This window comes from Perca fluviatilis, chromosome 20, assembly GCF_010015445.1.
Source record: "Perca fluviatilis chromosome 20, GENO_Pfluv_1.0, whole genome shotgun sequence".
Lineage (NCBI taxonomy): Eukaryota > Metazoa > Chordata > Actinopteri > Perciformes > Percidae > Perca > Perca fluviatilis.
Window position 1 is genome coordinate 28602478 of NC_053131.1, and position 24974 is coordinate 28627451.

The 24974-nt window shown below is 40.8% G+C and overlaps 1 protein-coding gene across 2 annotated transcripts in view; it reads left to right on the top strand.

The window, feature by feature from the left end:
* babam2 (BRISC and BRCA1 A complex member 2) overlaps window positions 1-24974 on the top strand; it is an 87253-nt gene that overhangs the window by 22981 nt on the left and 39298 nt on the right. For both annotated transcript variants that reach the window (XM_039785267.1, XM_039785268.1), the window contains exons 5-6: window positions 407-601; window positions 1936-2010. In XM_039785267.1, the coding sequence (XP_039641201.1) occupies window positions 407-601; window positions 1936-2010 (270 nt within the window). The remainder of the gene's footprint in view (window positions 1-406; window positions 602-1935; window positions 2011-24974) is intronic.

Sequence of the window (24974 nt, forward strand, 5' to 3'; positions counted from 1 at the left end):
CTGGAAACAAATTAGTCCATGGCCAATACAATTGTTAGCCATCCACAACATCACAAATGTTCACTTCGACTAGAGTGTTTTATCAGGATGTTACTATTAGATGACATTGAAATCTTAAAATCTTTGCTCCGTTTGTGCTCAAAGAAAAGCGTCCTGTTTGTTGTTGATGCCATATTGCAATCTCTATGTGTGCCTAAATTCAGTTTAGAGGGTTTCTTACCAAATCTACCACAACATTAAAAGGAGTATATGCCAAATAAGGCTGCTAATTTCATTAATTCCATTCGCTTATCGTTGTTATAATAATGGTGTATTGATTTGACATTCTAACATGTTGTTAACATGTTAAAAAAAAAGAAAAAGATGTATATCTGTCCTTATGCCTCTTCTCTTGTGTATTTTTCAGCACTTGGTCCAGTGGGATGCTGGGGACCCAGAATGTTTGCTCCAGCTGGTGAAGGAGCTTATCCAGCAGTACCATCGCTACCAATGCCAGCGGCTGCGTGAAAGCTCCAGGCTGCTCTTTGAGTACGACAGTCTGCTGGAGGATCCCAACTACGGCCGCAACATGGAGATTTACGCCGGACGCAAGAACAGCTGGGTAGGCCACTGATGACGTTTTGTTTTTGCGATGTCCTACATTTTACAAAACCAAAGGACAGTTTTACTGTGCAAACACTGTTCACATGTCATTCATATAGCTTGGTCAAGAACATAAATACTTGTGATTGTTAAAGGTTGAGATAATGGAATGCAATTTTGAGCGAGGTTTTACTTTTCCATATTCCCCTATGCCACTATTAAATAAAATAAACACTAATTTGAACACAAATATGTTGACATAAAATGCACTTTGCTAATAAACCGTGAACCTAATGAGAGCGATTATTAACCAAGGAAATGGCCTGGCTAACGTTAATTCTTTTCTGCTTAATGTCACAGTTGGGTCAGGTAAAATGTTTTAATTAATTAGGAGCTTTAAAAAAAAAAAAACACCATTACGACAGTGTCTCATATTTTAGAAAGTTCACTAAGAGGTGATTCAATAGTGGAATGCACATGGCACATGCCATATAACTGCATTTTCATTTCCTGTCTCCCTCCACACGGTCAATTGTCCAATTTAAGGCAAAAATGGCACACACAAAAACTCCTGAAAAATAAAGTTTGCAGAGTGAAGCTGCCCATTTCAGCCACATCATGGCTTGTACTAAACAGATAAGGGGCAAAGTTTTGCAAACTGTAGCTGATTAGGTTGGTGCTAACCGATGACCCAAAAGTGTGGTGTTTTGAGGCAGTAACCAGAAGGTGGTCTGAGAAGGTGGAAGTTTTTCTGCAGTCAGTAATCATATCTTTGGTTTTAGAAATGTTTATCCCAGAAAGTGATCCATCACACCACTGTACAAGATCACTGACCACAGGCCTATGTGATAACTTCCATGAAGCAGACTGAAGAATTCCCCTGTCCTGGTACTGTCTTCTACAGTCGTTGGTGTAGACGATATACAGTAGTAGGGACAGGACGCAACCCTGTAGGGGACTGTCCCAAGAAGTCTACAAGTAAAGAGTAGGCATTGTGTATCGAAAAGTGTGCAAGTAGTTGTAACTTTTCTAACTTTTGACTATAATTTAGTCAATAATTATATTTAATATATATAATGTATTAAGCCATAGTTTTTTAACATTTTCAATTTAGAAGTTTGGTTAAATTCAAAAAGGCCAAATAACATCCCCAAAATAACCTAAAGTATCAAGCTATTAATACCCAACATTATGTTTTTTTGGTAATGATTCTATCTGCAGACTGTACATTTTTATGTTTCAGATGTTTAAATGCTTCATTTTGTTTACACCAAAACTCATAATTTATTTTAGTGTATGATCTGTCTTATGTACAGTTTGTAAAGTTCTGTACCTCTGTTTATGGTTCTCCAGACGGGGGAGTTTTCAGCCCGTTTCCTCCTCAAACTCCCTGTGGACTTCAGCAACATCCCCATCTATCTCCTTAAGGTAATTAACTACCGTACCCCTTACACATTTGGACTTGCAATCAAGGTACACACCTACTTTACATCACTGTATGTGCACGCGTACACTTTGCAGACCTGCCGACAGTGCTGCAGACTTATTAGCCTCAGTGTAGATTTTGTCGACATGAGCTTCCTTTAGGTGTAATATCGGCGTTCTTTTGTTTACATTCTGTGCTTATGCATTTCATTTGTTTACATTGTATGTGTGTCCATATGTATGTTTTATGTGGGCAACAATAATAGCAGGGTTTATTTAAATGAACTGCAATGTAAGTGTGTGTGTATATGTGTGTATGTGTATGTGTTTGTGTGTGTGTGTGTGTGTGTGTGTGTGTGTGTGTGTGTGTGTGCCTGCCTGCGTGCGTGCGTGCGTGCGTGTGCGTTCATGTGTGTGAGTGTGTGCATGTGTTTAAGTGTGTGTATGCGTGTATGCAGACTCCGGTCTTGGGGGCTGTGAGTTGACTAATCAGCAAGCCGTCACTCTCGATCTGCTCTGAGCCGCGTGGTGTCTGGAGGCAGCTTAGCCCAAACACACTTTCTCTCTCTCTCTCTTTCTCTCTCTCTCTCTCTCTCTCTCTCATCAGTGATTGCCTTTACCCCTCTCTCACTCTCTCTAGTTCTCTTTTCACTCTCTGTCGCTCCCCCAATCTACGACTGCCTGCATGCTGGAGGCTCTGGCTCTCTGGCCTTTTCCAGCCTGGCCTCTGTTTGTGAAGGGAAATGATGGTAAACATAAGGGAAACAGCAACCATCATCAGCCTCACATCAGCCTCTGTCCCCATGTTTCTCAGACTTGGAGCACCGAGGCTCGTCTCTCTCTGCAGGCTTTGAGTGGACTCATCCAGTGTCCAAGTTATATTTCACAACCGCCTTGCTGATCATGATAGCATTTTCTTTATTTATTTTTTTACCTGTGTCTTGAGGCAGGGAAGTTTCTAAACTCAGCCCTGGGGGGGGGAAGCTCTATTGGTGTCATTTTTCAAACAAGCATGCTGTCACTTGCTGGACGTTTCAATGCAAAGGCTTTCAAAAACCCGGCAGACACACTGACACCCCTAACCAGTGGGTGGTGGTAGCAGTGTAGCCATTGACACAATGTTGTTAAAGAAGAACTCTGTAGTATTTAGTGATTTTATTAGAAACAAAGTCTTGGCTATGGATGTATATTTCTGTCACCCTAATCACATCATACACGCACACGCACACACACAAACTCACAGTATTATGCTGTATTTGGCAGCTTGGGTATACATAGTATCACCATGGGAGACTTGAAGACTAAGTATCGACTCACAGAGAGAAGTAATGAACATCAGCCCACACCTTGTCCTCCTACGCATTACAGAGGAATGGGATTATGCGGCTTATAGGCTGGACTCTAAGAACACAAATGTACTGTACGGCAAACCGATGACCTGAATTTAAGTTTGACAGTTGTCATGCCATTAGTCAGTGAGAATGCCGTCTGAAGTCAATTCTTTATGTGCATTGCGCATTTATGCACTGCATGTAATTCCATACTGTTGTAGAACAGTTGAAGTGCAATTAATCCATTCCTACAGTACTTTCTGACTGAGCAGACAGCTATACCCTATATATTCACTGTAAAGGACCATTTCAAGCACAAGTGTATTAAATTACACATGGAATCTTGTGTATAAATGCTGCGCATGTGCCTTGCCTTCACAGTTATCCTCGGCCTCTGGAGTCAATGTTGCAACCGACCAAGGACGAATCTATCTGAGTGGATTTACTTGATCGTCTTTGGGCTCTTTGCTGAAGTTGAAGTAGCGTCATTCTTATTCATTTTAAGGGACCACTGTGACGCAGTGCGGGTGCCGATGCAAAGAAACACAGGGTCGTACGGCAAGAAAGTTTAACCTGGCTCAATTTTTACTTTTATACTTTTGCTTTAATCCGCTCCATGGACTGGGTGTGTAACGTTATGCCGGCTACACGCTGGCTGCATGGCGTGAGCGTGTCAGCTGCGTGGCGTGTCCGTTCATATTTCGGCTCCCATGTTAACAGGTTAGAGCTTACACACTGCCTGTGTGACACGCACGTCTCAGGCCCAGCTCGAGCCGCGCCGAAAACGCGTGCCTGCTAGAAATGGAACCGACGCCTATTTTTCACATGACACGCGAGCATGTTGGAAGCGTTTCCAGGCAAAATAGAATAGGAAAAGATGTTTATATGTCATTTTGACATGAATACATATTAATAAATGACATGTTGATGTTTGAAAGTCTCTAGGTTTTGATATAAATGCAGATATAAATGTGATTTAAAAAAAAAAAAAGAAAATCGATTTTCACACAAAATATTGTGTAGTCAATACTGCCGACGTTGTCTTTGCTGTTATCAAATCAGTATATATGTATGTTTAACATTTCATTTTATCAATGGGAAACATACATGTGTCCAGACAAGGCACGTTTCTGGTGTGTAAAGACATAGAAAACTCCACGCAGCTGACACGCAACAGAAACGCCACGCTCACGCCACGCTCACGCCACGCTCACGCCACGCTCACGCCACGCAGGCAGTGTGTAGCCGGCCTTAGACTGGATGCTTTCTGCTGAGATGATGAAGCATTGAAGTTGTGCTACTGTGCTAAGCTAGTTCAGTTTTAAAACAGAGTTTTCAGTTTGTTTCAACTTGAAATGATCCCCAACTTTGTACATTTTCTGCCATTTTCTCTGACCTTTCTCTACTCTTCGCCCTATGCGTCCACGCACATGTCTGACAGTAATTATCAACCTTGCGAAACACATTAGGCTGTATATAGTTCATATGGATTGAAGGAAGTCATCGATGATGTTTAGTGATCGGACGTTTCCGCCCCAAACCACTGTGCGGTGGTTTGATGTCTTATAAGCGTTCAGTCATAGATCTGTTAACTTCCTTGATCATATTTTATCATCCCATGCTAGCAGCCCTGTGCATTATTTTAACACTGGGCTGTTTTCGTTCTGAATGCCCACTAAGTCCTCAAAATGAGTTATAACCTATTCAATAGCAGGCATTTCTTGACAAAAGAGTCAACACACAAAATCAGAAAGGTGATGCTTTTCAGACACAATATGAGCCATCAGCCAGGTACTGTAGGTAGAGTTCAGACTGTTGACCCTGATTTGAATTAACCTCCTCATCAAATCCGTGGATGTCCTTGCTTGAGGAGGGAAGGTTTGGCACTGAAGCAGAAATTTGTTCAGACATAGGCTACTCTGCACTGCTAGTGAATGCCGAGATGTCGCTGGTGGGCGCAGAGCTGTGGAGGACGACTGTTACCTGGAGCAAAGCATCCGCGTGGTCTGAGCTCACCACAGTGGACATGTTTACCTTCCTGCATTCACTGCCCAGCCTCGGGGAGAGGGGAGGAATGCAAGTTTTTTTTTTATTTTTTTTTTAAAAGGGGGCAGCCCGTCATAGTCAAAATGAAAGAGTGGGAAGGACACTGAGAGCGGAGACGAAAGGAAGATAGTGAAATGCGCACAGATGGATGTCGGCAGTTTTCTTCCCATTTAAAGGGCATGTGGTCCTCTTGGGCAGTTTTAGTGTCTCATCTTTTGATTGTACCTTGACCTCTGGGTTGTCACCCGTTTGAAATTGATTTTACTCATACCTTCTCATTCAGCATTGGCCTCTGACCTCCCACTGAAAAGGATATTTGTTCACATTGCTCGGGTCTTTTAACATAGTTGGTAGTTGCAGTACGACGTGTCTCATTTGTTATGGTCTACTTATGCTATTGACATGTTATGTGTCTACATTCTGGAAGGTTATAAGAGGTAAAGGAAACCTATTCAAATTTCCGACCTAGATTTTCCATGGCAGAAAAGTTGCTACACACCACGAATTCTACCATACATTTGTATCTTGCTTAATGCTACTCCAGGATTTACCTTTTTTGGTGGAGAACAGCAACAAAATATTCTAATTAGAGATGTGACCTTTTCGTTAGAAGATGTCCCTTTTGCATGTCACCAGGCCGTCTGTCTGTCTGTCCTTGCTCGGTAGAGTACGTATACAGTACGCTGCCTCTAAATGTCCACACCGATCAGCATGAAGTGATGCCACATTCGTGACTGAGCCCTCTGCTCTCGCTTCACTTGAGCTTTGTTTCCCCCACAAGCACTGGCCCATGTCACCAGCTCCAAAGCAACTGCTGTGTGTGTGTGTGTGTGTGTGTGTGTGGGTGTGTTGGGGTGTGTGTGTGTGTGGGCGGGGAGGGTGGGTTGCTCGCTCAAGCAGCTGTCATTGATCCAATAGGATGTTTCAAGTGACCCGAGTCTTTGCGAACTCACTGATAACTGCTATGGCATGTAGCATTGTGTGAGATAATGATATATAAAACTATTTGTGTAAAGATTCCCAAATAGTAGATTCAAAACCTGAAAAATGAACAAAATTGTATGACCTGCAAACAGAGCATCTAACTAACTAAATAAATTATACAATATTAGACAGAAATCTTCTGTCTTGTCAATATACAGTGCCTTGCAAAGTATTCGCCTTTTTGAACTTTTCGACCTTTTGCCACATTTCAGGCCTCAAACATAAAGATATAAAACTGTAATTTTTGTGAAGAATCAACAACAAGTGGGACACAATCATGAAGTGGAACGAAATTTATTGGATATTTCAAACCTTTTAAACAAATAAAAACTGAAATATTGGGCCAAAATTATTCAGCCCCCTAAGTTAATACTTTGTAGCGCCACCTTTTGCTGCGATTACAGCTGTAAGTCGCTTGGGGGTATGTCTCTATCAGTTTTGCACATCAGACTGACATTTTGCCCATTCCTCCTTGCAAAACGCTCGAGCTCAGTGAGGTTGGATGGAGAGCGTTTGTAACAGCAGTTTTCAGTTTTCACAGATTCTCGATTGGATTCAGGCTGATTTGACTTGGCCATTCTAACACCTGGATATGTTTATTTGTGAACCATCATTGTAGATTTTGCTTTATGTTTTGGATATTGTCTTGTTGGAAGACAAATCTCGTCCCAGTCTCAGGTCTTTTGCAGACTCCATCAGGTTTTCTTCCAGAATGGTCTGTATTTGGCTCCATCCATCTTCCCATCAATTTTAACCATCTTCCCTGTCCCTGCTGAAGAAAGCAGGCCCAAACCATGATGCTGCCACCACCATGTTTGACAGTGGGGATGGTGTGTTCAGGTGATGAGCTGTGTTGCTTTACGCCAAACATAACGTTTTGCATTGTTGCCAAAAGTTCGATTTTGGTTTCATCTGACCACACACCTTCTTCCACATGTTTGGTGTGTCTCCCAGGTGGCTTTTGGCAAACTTTAAACTACATTTTATGGATATCTTTAAGAAATGGCTTTCTTCTTGCCACTCTTCCATAAAGGCCAGATTTGTGCAGTATACGACTGATTGTTGTCCTATGGACAGAGTCTCCCAGCTCAGCTGTAGATCTCTGCAGTTCATCCAGAGGTGATCATGGGCCTCTTGGCTGATCTCTGATCAGTCTTCTCATTGTATGAGCTGAAAGTTTAGAGGGATGGCGGGTCTTAGATTTGTAGTGGTCTGATACTCCTTCCATTTCAATATTATCGCTTGCACAGTGCTCCTTGGGATGTTTAAAGCTTGGGAAATCTTTTTGTATCCAAATCCAGCTTTAAACTTCTCCAACAGTATCTCGGACCTGCCTGGTGTGTTCCTTGTTCTTCATGATGCTCTCTGGCTTTACACGGACCTCTGAGACTATCACAGAGCAGGTGCATTTATCACGGAGACTTGATTACACACAGCTGGATTGTATTTATCATCATTAGTCATTTAGGTCAACATTGGATCATTCAGAGATCTCACTGAACTTCTGGAGAGAGTTTGCTGCACTGAAAGTAAAGGGGCTGAAAAATTTTGCAGCCCCACTTTTTCAGTTTTTATTTGTTAAAAAGTTTGAAATAGCCAATGAATTTCGTTCCACTTCATAATGGGACCCACTTGTTGTTGATTCTTCACAAAAATTACAGTTTTATATCTTTATGTTTGAGGCCTGAAATGTGGCAAAGGTCAGAACGTTCAAGGGCGAATACTTTCAGGCGTATATCCTTATAAATGTACAGTTTTTTGTGATTTTTATTTATTATTAACGGCTCCTGATGGCCCCGCTGTTCCTCCCAGCCGCCGGGTCTAATTGCTGTTGTTTTAGAATTTAGACTGTAAGCACTTGCATTTTTTAACCTTTTCTTTTTTATTTTTATACCAAGCCTCTCCAGTGCCCAGCAACAAGTATCCCACTGCCCCAGGTCAATTTTGCTTCCTTCAAAACTGACCTGAGGGAGGTTTGCATTGAGCCCTGGACATTCCTGTATCCTGGTTTTGTCTGTACAAGCTGTGCATGCTTCAACAAGAGCCCTTACATCTAATTATTTGTACTCTAATTATTTTTGGGCCTGCATCCTCGCCCCATCCCCCCCCTCCACACACACAAACACACACACTTTAACCTTCGGAGCTCTACAGGCAGCAGCTGACAAGGGAGGGTCAGAGTGAAGCAGAGCCTTGGGCTCTCGTTCTGTCTTTTCATTTGGGGTGCCAGCGTCACTGACTCGATTCATTTCTATGTTTCCTTTTTATTACCTGTCTTGTTTTTTTATTATTTCGTCCAAATATCAACTCTTGAATTAAGCTGAGATATTGCATTCCCAAACACATGTTTTGATGAATAACACATTTTAAATAAAAACTCCACTCTCAAATCATGGTTAAATTGTAAAAAATGAACATCCACATACTGTCACTTCCATTTTGGGTTGTCTTTGCAAGTAAAGATTGTGATTATATTAGATTTTATTCAAAGTAAAGTGTTGGCCATGTGGGTCCTGATTTTTCTCATTTCAGTAATATTTCCTGCTCCTACTACATACACAGCTACAATTGAGCTTCGGTAAACACTTCACAGCTTCGGTAAACACTTCACAGAGGGGGAGAAAACATGAAAATGTCCTCCTAATGATTAAAGCATGTTCCTCTGGGCTGTGTTTAACAACGGCACTGTCTTCCACCCCCACCCCCGTGGGCACAGAGGAGGAGCTGAGGACAGATTGAGGGTACTACTCAGGGTTGGCAAAGCGCAGGGCAAGCACATCGCAATCTCACAGTATATCTATATGCAGAGGACTCTTGGCATAAGAGTCCTCACCATTGTCAAGGCGCATGACGACAAGCGGACTGTTTTCTTGTGCGTAATAATTCAACCCTGCTTACTCGCTGGACTTTTATCAGAGTGCTTCATTTTAAAATGCCTAAATGTGAATGTGAGGAGGTTTTAGTGACGATACCACTGCTGTACCTTACCTAGAGCTGAGCGATTTGAGGAAAAAAATGTATTAGCAATTTCTTTGATCAATATTACAATTGCAATTTAATTTGTATTTGTATTTTCTATAAATGTAACTAAAGTCCTGCATTCATGTTATATTGTGTTCTATTTGTGTTTGCTAAACAAAACCAGTTTTTACCAAGCATTATTACAAAATGATCTTGTTTTTGCAAGAATTGAATCAGATGAAGTAATGCAGTTGCTTGTTGTTGAGGTCCTCCCAGGGTTCTTTCAAAAAAAAAAAATAAGTCAGGGATATGTCAACTTCTTTGTACACATCAATCAATAATATTCAAGTATTATTATGACATTCAGATAGATTACCAATAACAGCTACATAGTTAGTGAATCATGGTAATAATGACTGCTGGTAAGTCACGTCTGACCATGTTTGATATCCGACTGTTGACCTGAAGATGGTGTGGACGGCTCTGCTAACGTTAACTTCAATGACTGACGGGATGAACTGCATCACAGTCCCCAAAATTGCAGCTCTTGAGATTTAGAAACTGCACTGAAATAGCAAATTTGATATAGAAACAGCACCCATGTTGTTGACATTACTAAATTGCTCGAGGGCATGCAGCAATACTCAAACCTCTTCTCTTTACTCTGTGTTTTTCTCTGCATAATTTTGTCTGCAGGCTATATGGTTTTCTCTGCAAAACCCTGTAGTTTAAGAGTTTTTTTCTTTTCTTTTAGCGTTAAATGGTTTATGAGGGTATCAAACAGTAAGCATCACCACAGCATGAGGTCAGCTTTTGATTAATTCAGGGGGCTGATTAAGTAGGCGTTGTTTATTCTAATCAATAGATTGTACCCTCCCACTCTTCACCTCTATGTATTCCTTTATTTGCCGATATGTGTCTCAAAGTGCAGTTTTAAAATAGATCAAGAATGTTAACAGCAGTCAGTCATGGCCAAGTAATCTGATTGAGTAAAGCTGATTTACAGCAAATGATAGAAACCGTTATTTGAGCAGTAATCCCCGGTTTTTGCAGTTGAACTGTGATGTTGATGTTTGTCATCCAGCTCTAACTGGGTTTATAGAAACACTATTAGTTTATTACACGGCTGGGATAAAGGCTGACCCCTTCCGCTATCTCCGCTATCTTTTCTGCAAGGGCACCATCACTGCATCCAAGTCTCTGTGCCACACAGGACATTGTCACTATTTTGAAGAAATAAAAAAATACAAACAAGCCAGAGAGTTTTTTCCCCTTGTCCCAGAATAGATAAGCGTCGAAGCCAGACCATACTCCAGTGGTGACACAGAAATTACAAGTTACCTTCCAATAACATAACTTGATTGATTTTCTGCCAAAATAAATACTGCAGGTTAAGTATTTTCATGAAAATAAAGTTACTGTAATAGTATCAATTGTAGATGAAACATAGCTGGCAATGCATTACGTCCAATTTAGTGGGCCGATTATAAAATCATAATTTCCTCCCAGCAGACAATCAATACTATACTATGAATTTCACAACTGTATTACTCTTTAGTTGTTACTTGATGTTAAAACATATTTTTTTTTTACTTGCAAGGGTCTCTTACTATAGAAGGATTGGCAGGATTTCCCTGAGCTGCTCAGCATGTGTCTGTCTGTCGGCCATCTTGGATTTGTGAAATTTGTGTGGCACTTACAGCACCTGGCCAGTGGGTAGCAGTGTTTGGAATGATGAGCATTCTGATGTGGAATTAAACCATCAAAACCCATGCATATGCACGGAAATGATGTTTGAATAGCTGTCCACTGCAGTGACCATTATGTGTGAAATGGTTAAAAACACTTTCACACTAAACAAAGTGGCCTACACCACTGAATTACCACTGATCACGGAGCACCTTTTTGGGTATTCCAGGCTGGCATTGTTTGTGTGTTTGTCCCATTTTTCATTTTTTTTCTTCTATTTTCTTGAGGACATGGTGGCTACCACAGCTTTTCAAGCGCTAAACCAAAAACCTGGTAAGGTAACCTTTGCAGCAGCTGCGGTTACCTTACCTTTCCGGTTGCCACATAATTGTCACTCCTTTCTCAACCGCTCATGAGGCTTTTGTTGTTGTGGTTTTCTGTCCAGCTTACGTCCTCCACTTCGTGGCAGTTGAGCTTTTGGAGAAGTCGTGGCTGAAGATAGCCCACTGCGTCACATGATGAGTCTTTCACAATTCTCTGCACAGACCTGGAAAACAATCCTGTGGTCACTACACACACACACACACACACACACACACACACGCAGACACACACATTAACACACAGCAGTGCCAATCAATAAAGATTCATTAAGGCTATGATTAAAATGGCCCTTAGTCGCTAATACAGCTGGCCACGCTGTCCGAACTATCCATTGTGTCATTTGCTGTGTCATGACCAGAATAGGGAATTCAATGGCACTTGTGTCTGCTGTCTTATTCTTCTGTGGGACTGACCTGCTGGTTGTGGGTTTTACCACATAGCTTCACATCAGGTTAAAAGAGTTGTTGTCACCCAGTTGAGTGAATTAAATAGAATTAGCTGTTGCTGGATTATGCAGTCTAAAAAGACTGTTACCAACTTGGAAACACATGACCAAAGAAAAAAAAAAAAGAAATCTAACGGTCACCTTCCATCCATTACCTTTTTGTCTTTCTAGTCTCGGCATGTCTGGTAGTTTGAGAGAAAGCTCGGGCCTGTGCGTGACTGTTGCGCATTTTGTGCCAAAGCAAGTGGTTGTAATTTGTGGCCTTGCCGTGCCCTTGCACGGTAAACACTGACTAAGAGCTCAGGAATCTTAAGAGCTATAAAATAATTGCAGGTTACTCCCATAATGCCTAGAGTGTTCTGCTCGTTGCCACAGCTCTGCCTCTTCTGTCTCATCCTTTTCTTTTTGCATAGCCTCTACTGGTGCTATGCAAAAAAAGAGTAGTGATTTCCTGCTGTATCTGTACTTGTTCATTATACAGGTAGTAGTTAATTAATGACGCAAAGAATTAACCTATTCTATTAATCTATTAAATGTAGTCCCTGAGGTGTGATTAAGGTTTAACAAATGTTTACTGTTCTGCTATAGCAGTTTGGGATGCTAAAAAAGAGTTTCGTTTTTGATTTTTTTTTGTGCAAAAAGTTAAACTCATAATTATATGGTTAACTGCAGTAATTGAGAATTTACGTTTTTTAATTGTAATATGACAATATAAATGTCTACATAAATCCATTTTTGATAGTTATGATACAGTAAAGCTTGTCAGTCTTCCTTGAGTCCTCTAACTTGTGGTGTGGTGTGAAACCAAGACCACTTTTGCCAGAGAAAGTATGCTCCCTGCACAAGGGAAAAACTCTCTTTGAAATGTACATACTGTCTGTTTTAATAGCTAATTACAAATTAGCATTTACTATTTCCAGTGCTGAAAATGCAAAGCTAATATTCAGCTATGTTTTGAATAAATTCCGGGTAAACCAAAGCATATCAAGATGTATTCATTTTGGTTTTATAGTGCTATTTGAAAGTCATGTTGCTGAGTGATGGCATATCTGTATAGCACTGAGACATGGCATTTAGTAGGAAAGCAAGTTGCCCAAAAGACATCGTCAAGTAATTGCCAGTTTGGGCTTCACTAATGCAGTGTACCACTGAAATCTGAAAAGGCCAGCCAATGCTTCCACGCAGATAAACAATTATGTGGCTTTTAAATGGTGGATGTATTATAGCTTGGTATGCTCTTGAATATGAATTTAAATGTCAGGCGTAACAGCTCTCAAATAGAAAAGGGAAAGAGTAAAAGTGTTAAAATATAGATTTTTCTACTCAAGATAATAATTTATCTTTGTATCTTTATGTTATAACTACATAACAATATTGAGATTATTGATCATGTTTAGTTCATGTATATTTCCAATGGCTTGTTTCCAATCAGTAACATTATCAAATGATACCAAATATGGGTAATATCTGCTCTTTGATGGCTTTAAGTCCAAACTGATGGCAGGAAATGGACACCCCTCTCCTGAGTTTGCTGGCGCAGCAAACTGAAACTCCTCTGTTGCAAGAGGTTGAATGCGGTTGCAAAAGAGGATACAGTGGGTTGTGGGTTATTATCTAACGTAAGCATTACATTAGTTCTTGCATTGATTTCACAGTGAGAAGACATGGTCCTCTCTTATTTAGGCTAATTTGTAAAAAAAAAAAAAAAAACACTATCCATTGGGAATTCATAGTTAAAGTTATGTCTTCATGAATTAAAACCCTGTTTTTGATATGGCAATGTAATAAATCCATTCAACTCGCATGGAGTGGCTTTAACTGTAAAGCAGTGCCAGGAAATGTAATTTATTTGTTGCTGAGGTTCGAACAGTGACCAGATGCACAAGTTGCTCCTCTGTTGTATTTATATTATATATTAACATTAAACCACACTCTCAACCAGGACTCAAATCTTAAGGGCTCTAACTTTAAAGTTTAATGTAAATTCTTTCAAAATGTATGTGGGTCTCGGTTTGTTTATGTAAAAGGGACAGTGCATATTAATTATCATTGACATTTGAAAAACATAATTGTAACCGGGTTAGCCAAGCAGCTAATGGTTAACAATAGTCCATACAAAATTAAGAAGAGTAACTTTTAACACAGTCTTGCGTCATTAGGTAAGTACATAATTTAGGCATCTTACCAATTCCCCATTCAGTAGTTTAACACAATTTATGAGCTAAAAATTATGCTCCATTGACACCAAGGTGAGTTCAAAAATTCCAACAAAATGTGTCTTTATGAGCAAGGTCTTAGCTGATTTGTTCCATCTTATAAAAGTGGACAAGAACAAGTTCACCTTGAAGTACCCACAATCTTAAGTGGGCCAGCCATGATTAGATATTGAGACTGAATGTACCTGCGGTTTATTGATTGAAGTCTGTAATTGTTAGTAATTGGGCCTCCTTGTAGAAGGTCCAGAACTTTCTATTTGATTTGGCTTGTTCACAAGCTTTATGGATTTGAGAACCCTGCTGTGATTACTGCCAGGTGGTTTAACATCTGGTACTCCACAGCTTTTAGTCTTCTGAGAAAATGTCGCACAAAGTTAAAGGGAGTCTGGATGAAGTTGCTCCTGTTAACAGTAATATGCTTTCATCTCACTCATGGTTCAGACTGTCACGAAGAAGTACAGCACAGTCATATGGAGCCATAACACTGAAATCAAAGAACACCTGTGTACTAGCGTGTAAGCGCATAATGTGTTTAATCATTGGTGCATGTGACTGATCTCTGAGGCATCCCTCAAAAGCACCTGTTGTAGTGAAAGCATTTGATTCAAATTGCAGCTGCGAATGTAAGGCTTCCTCTACAACGGCAAACTCGGAAAAGTATTTATATTAGTGAGTGAGTTAGGGAATAAAATATTTCAGTGCGTGATTGTATAATATTTGTATTTCTTTACAGTTTGGGACTGAGCTTTCCATCCTCAAAGCAAAATCCATCGTTTTTCATGTTCCTCTGTACTCTTAAGATTCCAGGGACCCCACTTAAAGTGATGGTTCGGAGTAATTTCACCCTAGGGTCCTTTGCACCATGACCTCGAGCCAAACACCCCCCCCAGAAGCTTTTTTCACCTGGGTCGAACATTGGGAGAGTTAGGGTAAGAGTGTTTATCAGCTGAATAGCTTAGCTGACAAGGACCACGTTTGTATCTCGGTAATTACCCCTAATTAACGATGCCCGAATGATGCCCCAAATGTCTACAAGTAGTACAAATAGTTTATGCTCTCATAAAACGATGGATTGGAAAGTTTGTAAGTACACCAGAAGTTTATGTAAATAACACTTGCCTGCTGGCTTCTGCTCTCTGCTGTTGTTGCTGCTGTAAGACGAGTGCTTAGGGACGTCTACAAATTACAACACCGAAAAGAGATGCAACAAAAATAGTTATTAATTTAACTTTTTTTTTAAAGTAAGTGCTGTAGTATAACTAGCAGGAGACAAGTAATAATTGAGGTAAGTTTGGAGACATTACCTTATTTAATCATTGAATTAATAAATATTTTTGTTGTAACTCTTTTCGGTGTAGTAATTTGTAGACGGCCCTAAGCACTCCTCTGCAGGTAGCAGCAGCAGCAACAGAGAGCTGAAGAGAGCAGGCAAGTGTTCATAAACTTCTGGTGTACTTACAAACTTTCCAATCCATCGTTTTATGAGAGCATAACCTATTTGTAATACTTGTAGACATTTGGTATCATTTCGGGCATTATTAGTGGGGTCATTTACAAGATACAAACGTGGGTCCATTAGCCCCTGCGCTAAGCTATTCAGCTGATAACGCTACTCTACGCTGACTCTCCCAGTGTTAGACCCAGGTGAAAAAAGCTTCTGGGGGGGTGTTTGGCTCGAGGTCATGGTGCAAAGGACCCTAGGGTGAATTACTCCGAACCATCACTTTAATTGTGTCACCCAAAAGCAGATCCCTGTCTCAACTGACATTTATGATGTGCAAGAGGGATATGTGACCTTCAAAACTGCATGCACAACTGTCGTTATTAGACAAATTGAAATGCCCTAAAATGGTGTGTTTTTTTTTCCCTCCTTCCACCACCTCTCCTTTCTGATATTTCATGCCATGCTGACAACATTTTTATTAACTAGTCAGATTAATTCATTGAGATTAAGGCCCCGTTTACACGAAGGGAAGACGCAGATATTTTCCTGCGGTTTGGCCTCTCATTTACACAAAAACCCTGTTTTTATCACAGAAAATGATTATTTCTAAAAACTCCGGCCAAAGTGGAGATTTTGGAAAACTTCGTTTGCACGTTTGCATGTAAACTGAGACAAACGGAGGTTTAGGCAGCCGAGAGAGAGAAAGAGTACGTGATTAGTTGCTGTTGTTGCTATTGTCGGGATTCTGATTGGCTAACGTGGGCTTGAGCTTCTTGTTACACTGCCACCTACAGGTCTGGCATGCTCTTGACAGCATTGACGGCATATATACACGGGTACATATAAACGAACACTTTTCTGAAAACTGAGAGGTTGAAATGTCCGTTTATGAAAATAGCCGCCCACGTGTAAACGTAGCATAAAAGTCAATGAATTAATCAGTCTTTGGGAATGCACCTGATGCAGGAGCAGGAGATTTGCAGCCGCAGGTGCCTGTCAGGAAGCACTGCTTCTGGTTCTTTATTCTATGAGGAATGAAGGCATCATTTTGATGATTTGGTGTCATCCATTTGACCAAACACTGCCAGTGCTATAAAGAGTTATATTCAGAAAATGAGTAAGAAACACTAGGTTGTATTAAACCATATATGAAATATGAGCCTAGCATTTTATGGGGCCAAGGTAACGTGATTTAACAATGCGGCCCCATTTCCCAGACAGTAATTCCAACGCTAGTTAGCTGGTTACAGCGGGCTGTGGTTCAGCCAGCGCGGGGTCTACAGTCCCTCTGCCTCATTCCCCACCAGGATGAGAGTGGGTACCGGAAGATAACAAGCTGAGCCAAGCTGATGAGAAGCTCCCGGCGAAGAGCTCTTCCTGGCTGGATCTCACTTCCCTTATTTGATAGCTCCTCGGTCCTCAGCTTTGAAGTTGTTCTGGCCCTCCTTCGTGATGGCCATCCTAAAGCTCTTATTCCTGCCCCGAGGAGCAAGGACCAAGCATAGAGGATGGATCTCCGAGGAGCCGTGACCGAGGATACACGAGAGCAGACTTCCCGGAAGCCGTGCAGCTGAAAGCGGTTGCTAACTCCGCCCATACAGCTGACGAATTCACGTGACGCTTCAGAGGAAGGGACATCCCATCCCTCTAAAAACACATTTCCACGTTTCCCTATCCTCGCATGATTTCCTCGCGTCTCCCCTGTGCTTCCTCAGTGGGACGGACTAAGACACAAGACAGGGAGGCAAGTGGAGGAGCCGGGGATGCAATTTAAGAACCTGGGATGCTCCCCCCTGTGACCAAGAGGAGTGACCAAGAGGCCACTTTAACAAGCTAACTAGTAGCTAGCTGGCTGGCTGGCTAATTCCACTGTGCTTCCATGCTACACTGGTTACAGAAAATTAGCTGAAAAAAGTTGTCACTCATCTGGTGATTTGCTTTCCTACACTGTGACGAGAGTGTGTAAATGACATTTTACTCACTTAGCTAGTTAGTTAGTTAGCTAGCTAGCTTGTCAGGGGGCTCAGTTCTCAGCACCAACCACGGTGCGGAGGACATTATTTGTTTATTTTGTAATGTGTAGGTATGTAGATCTTTTCAAAGACATGTTTATGTTGAAATAAATATACCTACACAAGTAGGTATGTATCCCCTTGTATGTTTGCCCTTTTATGGACATAATGTGCAAAAATAGATATTCCAATAGTTCGAACCTCTGTAATTTTTTTTTTAGAAGGAATATTCAAAATCCATTTTTGGCTGGTTTTGATAGCACTATGTGTATTGGAATGATGAGATGAAGATGAAAAATGAGACGAGCCTTCTTTGTTTGCCCTCTTGACTTTAGCCATTTGCTTACTTTCCTCACTTCAGTTTTTCTTCTTGTTCACTGAATCGCTTAAGCCGAACAGCCAATCAGACCGATTCCTTTCATTGACGGGCTCAACTGCCTCTAGACCGTTAGCTCCAGCCGTGCGGGGGGACATAGCAAAAACTAGTCCGACAGACGCTCAATGGCGGCCCGACATCGGCCTGGTGTGTCAGGGCCTTTAAATGATATGGGAGTTCAGTGTGTAGGGTTTGCCTTGGAACTGGGCCTAACAAAACATTAAAAAGATTAAAAAAAGTGGATTGTAGTAAATGTCAGACAAAAGTCGAAATAAGGAGTTGTTTCAGCCCTGCTCTTGTGTTACTGTTCTCTAATGGCATGCAGTAAACCACACTGTACTAGTTAAGTTAACCATATTGATCTTACCGGAGTTATGTACAAACATGAAAGCTGAGAGTGTGATGTAATTATAAATTACAGCACAGTATGATTCCAGCAACTACACCTGGAATAGGTATGACTGTACATGTAGACAGCTGGAGATAACCTTCGTCTAAATCCTAAAAATAGAAAACCCATGGAAATCAGAAAGTACTTCATCCTTGCTCTAGTAAATATCAATTTGTGGTTAGTGATGCCCACACCCTGAACCACCCAGAGAGCCAAATGGGAATATTTGAACTCGACCTTTGGGTTATGACATAACCATTACTGTTAAACTCAACTGAGAAGGTGCCTACGTCAATATTTAAAGGCAATACAACTATGTTACGATGTATATGGTTTGCCATCTATTTATTTTAAATTGTAAAGGACATCATACAATAGTAAACATAAATGTTACCATTTCACGTATTGAACCAGAGTTAACTTGAAGCTATTTTACAAGCGCCACCTTGGTAGGTCATATTGAAAACATATACACAATGAGTTCGAACACTAAACAGGACAGGATACATAATGCTGAAATGCAGCAGTATATCATTTATGCAATATCAATAAGAAGTGTGAAGACTGTGTGGGCATGAGCAGGCTGTGCTTGATACACATCTCCCTCACGCTCCTGTTGCACCTACCAGGGCAGGGCAGCTCATGCCGGGTTTTTTTTATGAGTAAGTACTCCTTTTGTTTGTCCTCAAACATGCATGCAAGGATGCAGCACATGTAAACAAAACCAACAGCAGCATGTTTCAGCCTTTACTGGAACGCCCTGATAGCACACGCAGACGGAAAAGAGCCATATTTGACACTGCTCCTTATTTTTTTTTTTTTTAAACCTTTGGCCTTCAAATCTACTTGAGCAGTCCGGAGCTCACACTAATACCAAACGCACATTCATGAACGTGTCAGTCCTGTATGCTTCAGTGGAGGTGAATGATCGGTAGACGTGACTTTCAGGGTTCATACGTTTTGAAAAAAACTGTAAAAGTTATGGAATTTGAAAAATGCAAATTCCAGGCCTGAAAAGGTTTTGAAAACATAAAAAGACCCAGAAAGTTTTGGAAAAGTCATGAAATTTTTTTTAACACAGCATAATAATATGTCATTAATGTATTTTCACGTCATCTTAACCACAACGTGCGATATGAATCCCACTACGAACCACATAAATTCTCATTCATTTTATAGTTACTGAGGGTAAACTTTAACACAGATTTTTATTCTTTTAGCACAGTACGTAGTGTCTGCGGATGTCACATCATTTTCAGCACCGCTGCACCCACATTTCAACCTGAGCAGAAGTCTAATAAAGATGAATCGCTGAAAGCCCTTCTGTATTTGTACAGATAGATCATGTGTCACGTGGAGTTTATTAATGCTATAGAAGATTGCATTGTTTGCATTCAGGACCACACGGAGTGAAAAAGGTCAGACGGGTTTGGTTCTTTGTCTGGATACAGATGGAAATTGCTTCGCGTGTCGTACTTCCTCACCTCCGTCAGTGCACTCCTATCCACTGACCCATCACTTGCGGCAACAACTCTGGCGCTGCATTGACAGACGGGTTGTCAGAAAGGTCGTGGCCCCGAGGTGGAAGAGTCAGGCATTCTCCTCGCATTACTTGTTGTGACACATGACTAGTGGCACCAGAACCCTTGCCGCGCGATGAGGTGGTTTGCAACAACCGAAAACGCGAGCTCCTTGACCTTTTGTTGCTCTCACTTTTCTCCTTGCTTTATGACAGCTCCTATCTTCGCACCTTCTCCTTCATGTTTTTATTTTTTCCCCTTTTCCCATTTTAATTTGCTTTGGTACAGCGCTGCCATACTGGGCTAGTAATCCTCATCAGAGGTGAGAATTTATCAGAGACGACTTGCGTGCACTCACATCCCATTGATGATGACACACATTCGGCCCATTCATCATATCATAACTAGGTGTGGGACCGTACGCAGTGACTAATGCCGCAGAATGCCTCTGACGCTGGTGAATTAATAATTGTTTGCATACGATAAACATATTTCTCACTGTAACTGAGTCATCTCTTGCCTCATGATGTCATGGCAAACATGCAATCAGGGAACATATTTACTCAGTGTTTCTCATGTGAATGGTGATGACACTGTTTGACAGTGTTTTTATTTTTTAATTAGTTGTTTTGTTCATTTAGTGCATAATGGTAAACACATGCATTTTATTCAGGAAGTGTTGCATTTTTTGCTCCTTAATTTCGACCAGTACAGACTTTTATTTACGAAGCTGTTCCATTTCTGCCTGCCTATGAAAAAAGCCCACCCCCCCTTTTTGCTGATGTTCTTTACATCCCCATGAGTACTTTTATATCAGGAAATGATGAAATGTCACGTGCTTTTTTTTAGAAGACATGTAACATGTAATGTTTCTGTCACCTCCTTTTTGAAGTGTGGAGGTAAATGGCAAAAGATTATTAAAATAGATAGATAGAAAGATAGCACCTCCGAGGGAGGGGGGGGGGAGGGCAATGAGCTCTAATCCACTCCCAAATGCTCCAATGACCCCAGTATGACTCCCTGATACCAAAGGTCACGCCCGCCTCCTGTCTCCCTCGGCAAATCTGCGATCCACAAACACCCACCGCAACCCCCTTTACCCACCCACACTGCGTCTCCAAACGAAGATTCCCACCCACCTGCTTGTACCCCCAGCTGAGCATCAGAGGTTTCCAGCATTACAGTCTCAGGAGAACATTCCCCCCCCTCCCCTCCTCCTTCTCTTCTTCCTCCGTCCCCCCCACACTTCTCCATGCCTCCATGGAATTACTTCTATCTGGCCTACTTTCCGCCCTCGCTCTAAATTAAGTTGTACACTATCTATATGTTTTTTTTTATTTCTTTCTGCAACACCTCCAAATGTTCTTCTTCCTAATCCTTTGTTTATTTTTCTGACTTCAACCCTGATCGTATTCAGCTTTCATATAACTCTCAATTCCTCGTCCTTCTGTACGCCTTATACTGCCTTCTGTAGGCTTTTTATTAACACGTTGGTGGCTTCAGGGTGAAATTGGGTCCTTATACGTTGCCTGTCTGTGCTCATTCGTCTTGGCCTTTGCTTACCCTTGGCATCCCAGTGACTTGAAAAAGCCCCACAATAACGAAGAATCTGACGTTTTCTGCCCAAGTTTTTCTTCTCCGTCTTCTTTTTTTATTTCTCCAAAGCAATGTACAAAAAGCTTAAATGAAAGTGTCATAGCTAATGTTCTCAAAGTAGCAGAATCTGAAAAAAACAAGCTAACCAGATTAATTATATTCTCAAATAGATGGAGTAAAACATTGCATTTTTCATCCATCCCAGCGCTCTACAGTGCGGTCCTTTTGCTGAAATGCGAGTGACAAGTACAGTGTGTGAATGTGACTTTTTTTTTTTTGGATGCACATGTCTGACACCAAGGTTGGAATAATATTAGCAGCTAAGCTCTGAAGCTAACAAATCTGTTGTTGAAACTTTTGCTCTTTCTTATGAGCAAAGGTCAATGTGCAAAATATTCAGTTTGCAGCTTCTCATTTTTAGCCAGTGCTGACCGTTGCTTTTGCAGGATAAAACTAATTAACGCTAATTTCGTGCAAAACTTGATGACAGGCCAAAACAAAAGTTTGCTGCTGTTGGGTTTATGTGCTGCAAGCTAGTGTCTGTTCTCAACCAAAGATTTTTATAAAGTTAAAGTCTCACTCTGTTCCACCACTGTAATCGCAGGTGGAGCAGTGTTTTTTTTGTAGTTCCCACAACACCAACAGAGTGAACGTCTTCAAGAGTCAGTCAGGAGTCCTAGGAATGCTCAACCAACTTTTGGCACACTGCTAATTTGATAAATATCTTTTTCTGTGTATACTGAGCATCTTTGGCACACTTTTTTTTTTTTTTCAGGATAAATTAAGTTCTCTCATTTTCCGATTTTAGCTGCATGTTGTGTATGTGAATAAGGCTGCCACTCAAACTGTCTTCTCAGCAATCCCTTTCGAAAGCTGAACACTAAACATAAATACATTCAATAAGGGATTTCAATTGATTCAGATTAAATGAGCAGATTCAGTACAGGGTTAAGATTGGATACAATGCTATCAGACCCCAACTCCTAATTTCAAAGCCTCAAATGAATTAGCAGGCTACATGCTGTTTGAAAAGGGATTGGGAAAGCACACTGTCTATCTGTCCCTTTTTACATCCTAAATACATTCCATATTTCAAAAATATTTAGTTATCTCTTTGTTAAATCAGTTTGCCCCTTTTTCATGTGCATACCGTATTATTAACGTTAAAAAGAGATGCATTAATATTATTTCTTAAAATAAATAAGTAAAATAAATGTAAGAGCCTTGCAATATTATATTAAAAATATGTTGTATGCTGTTCCAAAGGTTGGAACTGAACTGGGGAAAAAGGTGTTTAAGTTTGCTGCTCCCTCTGCCTGGAACAAGTTCCAGAAATCCATGAAACTTATTGAGCTGGTGTCATTGGTCGCTTTTAAGAGGATGTTGATTGACTTGGAGGCAGCCACGTCTGGCTGTAGATGCTTTGCTGGTTGTGTTTAAGATTGTATTTGACTTTGAGGGATTTGCTGTTTCAGTTGTTTTATGTTTTTAGTGTTTTAGTGTATTTTGTGTTTGTACGTATGTGTTGTTGTACTGCTGCCTGTCTTGGCCAGGACACTCTTGGAAAAAGAGATTTTTAACCTCAATGAGTCGTTTCCTGGTTAAATAAAGGTAAAAAAAAAAGAACGTTTCCAAGCTAAACAAAAACAATATCCTTCTCTTCTCACATAGCGTGGACCGATTGCAGAGTGTGTGCTTGAAATGCATGTCAAATATAGTATTTCTTTATATTGTGTGGTTTGCGCTGAGACAGATCCTCATGCTAAATCTTTTTTGTCATAAGCAAAATCATTTCTAATTTCACTAAATGTCTTAATTTCATGGTTATTTAGGCCCAACGTCCCATTGGTCCCAAATAGGGGTAAGGGGCTGCAGTGGTTCAAATGACCGAATTAGTCTCATTAACAGTGCAGTGGGACAAAAACACCCTGCAACACTGTCAGTGAAGCAAGATTAATGCAATTACAATTGTCAGCCCCAGAAAATGCCACAATAACCGAACCAGTGTTAGGCCCTCTGCTAAAAGTCTAGTCTCTTCAGCTTAAAGTTTGCACTGAGTGGTAGCATTGTTTTTATATCACATCTCCAAAGTCCGATTCACTGTGCAATTGAGCCCCTTTCTAAATTTGAGATTTAAGATGTTACACATAATGCTGTCACCAAAAGGTCAAGAAGTCAGAGGGTGCTTGACTTATCGGTCACCCTGTATTGTGTCATAAGTATGAACATACTACATGCATTTATTCATTTCTTGCACTTATCCACATGCATCCAAACACACATACTTGAGTCATCCTTGTGGCTTGCAGCCCTAGCATCACACACATGATATTTGCACAGACAGTACAGCAAAGACCAGATCATTGCAGTGACATGCTCTTAGTGACACCATCAGTGACACTTGGCCACAGTCACACATATGACTCGTGTTTCAGTGAAATAATGATCAGCTTGCTTAAGTGTCTCAGTGTGGAACATCTATTGGTCATCTGCCAGTTATTGTCACAAAAAAGGCTCCTGAAAAGGTGGAATATTTGAAAATGGCATTTGTAGATCACCTTTAGTGTTTTCAAACATATAGAGTATGTGGCATTATTGCATTAGGTTGTTGAATGGATGTCCCATTTGATTCTAAGCATTTTCTGTCACCACAGATTACTCATATTAACTGTACTGTTGGCCCAGCTGGTTGTAATAACCTATATCTCACCCCTGGTTATGACTCAGTAATACGTGCCTCGTTCAATCTCATTTCCAAGCAGTGGATGCTAAGTGTGTGTGGGTTTTTGGGGTGGAGACGCCACTGGTTAAGTATATTGCAACACACTGCACTTGTGACTTGTTTTCAGTTGTTACAGCTTCTTTTATTACTGGATTAGAGTGTTTCTTTTTTTAAATGCCATGGTAAAGTGTGATCTTTCAATAAAGTCAGTAACTTAGAAAGCGTCATTAGTGTTGGGAAGTTGCAGCCACTCTTTTTGCATCAAAGTTAGTGTTTTACATCATAAACTATTATTTTCTTAATTACCATTACTAACTAAAATTATTGTTAATTTGGAGGAACCTCTGCATTATTTCCACTTGTGTTTTGGGTTTCCACTTCAATATGCTTTAATGTTTAAAAACCACATTTTTCTCATACTTTCTGTCAAAATATACCTGTAGGCACCCTCTGTCTGAAACAGTTGAGCACCTGTCTGTTTAAGCCCCCATCCCCAAAAACCTTTCTGCTCCGATTGGTCAGCGTTTATGGGGTCTCCTGCATCCGCGTCTTCGGCATCTTTGCACCATCAGTGCAGCCGAGGAATGACTGTAACGGCACTGTAGCTGCCCTTTCTACCTACCTATGGTATAGTTGTAACATCACAACTGTACAGAAGTCCTGGCGGCTCATTTGAAGGAACAGTTTCTGAATACGGGCTGTGTGCATTTCTCTCTGGATTAAGCGTTTTGAGATTTTCACAGTATTTATATAGCACCTCGACCTGCTTTACAACCATGACCATGGCAATGTCACTATTTACAATATGGGACCTTAAAGAGTGAAAACTAAATTTTATAAATATGAACCA